The 4,386-nt window shown below is 41.7% G+C and overlaps 1 protein-coding gene across 2 annotated transcripts; it reads left to right on the top strand.

Annotated features, from left to right (window-relative positions):
- The first annotated feature begins 1,177 nt into the window (after positions 1-1,177).
- On the top strand, positions 1,178-3,394 carry LOC148049503 (olfactory receptor 9G4-like). 2 transcript variants are annotated; one of them, XM_087717636.1, is made up of 2 exons: positions 1,178-1,184; positions 2,460-3,394. In XM_087717636.1, the coding sequence occupies exons 1-2, from the start codon at positions 1,178-1,180 to the stop codon at positions 3,392-3,394; spliced, it is 942 nt and encodes a 313-aa protein (XP_087573762.1). The 2 variants fall into 2 exon arrangements, with proteins under 2 accessions (XP_087573762.1, XP_087573711.1); XM_087717585.1 differs by lacking the exon at positions 1,178-1,184 and having other exon boundaries at positions 2,444-3,394.
- Positions 3,395-4,386: the final 992 nt, after the last annotated feature.

Here is a 4,386-nt window from a genome sequence, read left to right on the forward strand (position 1 = left end):
TACATTTTCGCCAATCTTGCTGGAGGCAAATGCCATCTATGATACATTTTATAGAGGTTTTCTTTGTAGGTTACTTTCCCATAATTTATCCCCTTTTTCTAACTCTATATTATGGCCAAAATTTCTTCCCCAGCTAATCATCGTCTTCTTTACCATCTTTTCCTCCATTTTATATCTTAAAAGAAAATAATATAATCTAGTAATCATTTTCCCCCTGTTCCTAATAATATTTTATCTAATTCCATTTGTTTCTCATGTATTCCATATTGTTCCCAATATGAAAATATAAGGAATAAATATGGAATGGTGGTCCTATTTACAAATTAAAACAAGATTCAACTTGCAAAACTTTCAATTTTACTCTGTTTTTTTTCCTACTGTGTTTAAGCTGGTTAAATTTCTTTGCCAATCCTGCCATGATTTTAATCTAAGATTCTAATTGATGCCACCATCTGAGATAATTTTTTTCTTGGGTAATACATTTGTTTTTATTGTCACCATGAGTCCTAGCCAAGGGAAGGTTTAAGCTCAAGAGCGTGTATTATTTCTTTCCAGAGTATGTTATAATTTGTTTTGAAATATATCATTTTTGCATCCTTGAAACCAAAACCTTTTATTTTCAACAACTGTCATATAGAGCTTTGAGATTTCATTATTGTTAGTACTCATCATCTGCATAAGATTGTGCCTTTGACAGTGAAAAAAAGGAGCGTTCCTTTTATTGCAATCTTTGCTATTAGGTGAACTTGATACGTATATGCTCACCACCCAGGGTTTTCATTTTTATCTGGGATTCATTTTATTTTTTGAACTTTATTTTTTGTCATTCCATCTGTGTCTGGTGCCTTATCAATTTATATTTCATCTGTTGCTTCTTGGATCTCTTGAGTTGTTATAAACCTGATTAATATTTTCCTGTGTTCTTCAGTAATACCTTAGGCTCTGAGGTTTCAATATAGGTCAAACTCCCAGCCCATGCGCCAGAGGCATCATGTGTTGGCCACGCCCATGCTCGGTTTAGCGAAGGGGAAAAAAGCCCTGATACGTCATGTGACACCACCATAACAATGCAAGTTTGATACCCCTGATATCATATAGGGTTTTCTGCTTGAGCAGGGTGTTGGATTAGAAGACCTCCAAAGTCTCTTACAACTCTATTATTCTGTTATACTTAGCAATGGAAAGTCCAGATGAAATTAAAGTCAATATAGGAGAATATTTGTAGCTCAGGATTGAAATGAGGAGTCCTTGGTGGTCTCTGAGCTTGGCTGTTTTCTTTCAAACTTTTCATTAACAAACTAGGTAACATCATCATTGATATTAGAGAGAGGGAGGCAGGCGTTTGCTCTCATTTTATTGGCTTGCTATGTCATTGTTAGTGAGTGTAGTCTTGATGATTCCTTGATTGGGCATTTTATTACTATCTTGTTTGGCAGTTCCTTGATTGGGGCATTGTTTGCTTTCTTATTGTTATCCTAATGTTCCTCTGAGTGTTAATCTGATGCTTATCGGAGTGTTGATTTCTGGTATTTTAGCATTTTTAGCATTTTATTAAGATTTATAGGCCGCCCTTTTCCCTGAGGGGACTCAGGGCGGCTTACAATCACAAGGGAGGGGGGTGCAGTATCAAAAGACAAAACAAAATGTGAACAAAGGAAAAATAATAAAACACAACTTTCATTCAACAATCAACACTCGGGCGGGTAAATTGGGAACCTATCCCCAGGCCTGCTGGGAGAGCCAGATCTTGAGGGCTGCGCAGAAGGTCTGGATGGTGGTGAGGGTACGGATCTCGATGGGGAGATCGTTCCACAGGGTCGGAGCTGCAACAGAAAAGGCTCTCCTCCGTGTAGTCGCCAGTCGACATTGACTGGTGGATGGGATTCGGAGGAGGCCCAGTCTGTGCGATCTAATTGATCGAAGGGAGGTAATCGGCAGAAGGCGGTCTCTCAAGTACCCAGATCCACTACCATGGAGTGCTTTAAAGGTGGTCATCAGTACCCTGAAGCGCACCTGGAGACCGACAGGTAGCCAGTGCAGCTCGCGGAGGACGGGTGTAACGTGGGCGAACCGCGGTGCGCCCACTATCACTCGCGCGGCTGCATTCTGGACTAACTGCAGTCGCCGGATGCACTTCAAGGGCAACCCCATGTAGAGCCCATTGCAGTATTCCAGCCTAGAGATCACTCCTCCTAGGTGAGGAGCTGTTTTGCTCCTTTTGTCCACGTTTGGGCTTGTTGAAGCCTGTACCCCATAATTATGTATAGAATGTTAAAAACTGGAAGCTAAATCAATTTGGGTAAAAGTTAATAACAGCATATCAAATACCGTACTTCAAAGGGGATTTCAAAACATGCTTCAGAATCGTAGCACAAATTCTGTATTCTGGGACTGAAAATTGTCAAATTATGACTTCTCTTTCTTTTCTAAACAGATTATGCTTATGAAAATGACAGGAGTGGAAAGCAATCGGACACTTGTTACGGATTTTGTCCTTGTTGGATTTACAACAGATCCATTTCTACAAATAATCTTCTTTGTGCTGTTCTTGGTCTCCTACACCATTACACTGACTGGGAACCTGAGCCTCATGGCTCTTATCTACCTGGACTCCCGCTTGCACACACCCATGTACTTCTTTGTGGACAGCCTTTCCTTCCTGGACATCTGGTACTCCTCGGTCTATACTCCTCGGATCTTGTTTGACTGTGTATCCAAGAACAACCACATGTCCATAGCTGGTTGTGCAGCACAATTGTTCTTCTCTGCTGGCTTGGCGTACACTGAATGCTTCCTACTGGCCTTCATGGCCTATGATCGCTATGTGGCCATCTGCAACCCACTTCTTTATACGATTGCCATGCCCAAAAAGCTCTGCATCCAGCTGGTGGTAGGAGCTTACGCAGCTGGCTTTGCCAATGCCATTGCACATATCAGTAACACTTTCCGCCTACGATTTTGTGGGAACAATGTTATCAATCATTACTTTTGTGATGTGCTGCCTCTTCTGAAAATGTCCTGTGATGATATAGGGTTCTATGAAGTCATTCTGACTGCTCTCATAGGTTGCAATTGGTTGGTAACCTCAGCTATCATCCTGAGCTCCTATATTGGTATTGTAAGAGCCATCATTCGTATCCATTCATCCGCAGGGAGACGCAAAGCCTTCTTCACTTGCTTGGCCCACCTGGTGTCAGTTACCCTATTCTATGGTTCCATTCTCATCATGTATTGCAGACCCAAATCTCAAAACACCCCGAATTGGAACAAGGCAAATGCTTTGTTCTGTACCATAATTGGCCCTCTGGTTAACCCTTTCATTTATAGTTTACGCAACAAAGATGTGAAGGCAGCCTTCAAGAAAGTCTGGGAGAGAGTCACATCATCTAAATGAATGTCACTGATACTGTCTTTCTCCAGAGTAGATTTCAGATAATAAATTAAGCCCCTGCTGGCGTGTTGCCTGCCTGCCTGCCTGCTTCCTTACTTCCTGCCTTCTTTCCTTCCTTCCTAGAAGGTTAACGGAGCCATCTTCAAAACCTATTGATTTTGCTTGGGGTGAATTGTTTTCCATATGTCCATCTTCCCAGTCCCTTTTCCTACCTGAAAGCATTTCAAAACGTGGTTCACTATAAAGGAAATAGAATGGAAACACAGCAGGCATGATGATAAACATGTATTGGGGTGTTCTCTTAGAGTCCTTCCCACAGTCATGTTCACATTTGTGTTCCTGCACTGATGTAATTATTTAAGAATGTGTACCAGCCTAAACTGCATTGACTCAAAACTGAGTCCTTATGAAGGTTTAAAAGGGTTGAGGCCATTCTAATCTCTGAAGGAAGGATATTCCATAGATCAGGGGACATTGCAGCAAAAACATGACTACCAGCTGACAATTTTTGTCTGACAGGATCTATGTCATGCACAATTTGCTACATTACATTGGATGGGTAAAGTCTCTTGGAGAAAGGTTATCTCTCAGGTAATCAGGTACCAAGCTAATTATCACGTTGAATGGCACCTGGAAGCACACCAGTAATCAATGCAGCTCACATGGAAATGGTGTTATATGTATGCTGTATATTTGGCACCATTTATACCCCCACAGCCACATTCTTTAGCACTTCAAGTTTCTAAATGCCCTTCAGAGGTAGCCCCATGTAGAGCATGTTATAATAATTGAAATGAGAGGTTACAATGATATGAGTCAGCAGGGGAATGGATGCAATTGGTGTACCACCCAAAAGTGTGCAAAGACGCTCCTACCTAGAGCTGCCACTTACTTGTTGAGGAGGAAGTACAAAAGTAAGAGGGTCCCGGTAGAAGGAGGAGCCACGTTGCAATGTCACAATGTGCGGTCTCAATACTCCAAGACCCCCATTGACA

Source organism: Thamnophis sirtalis, unplaced genomic scaffold (genome assembly GCF_051295495.1).
Source record: "Thamnophis sirtalis isolate CommonGarterSnake01/CBP01778 unplaced genomic scaffold, rThaSir2_p1.2 scaffold_1, whole genome shotgun sequence".
Lineage (NCBI taxonomy): Eukaryota > Metazoa > Chordata > Lepidosauria > Squamata > Natricidae > Thamnophis > Thamnophis sirtalis.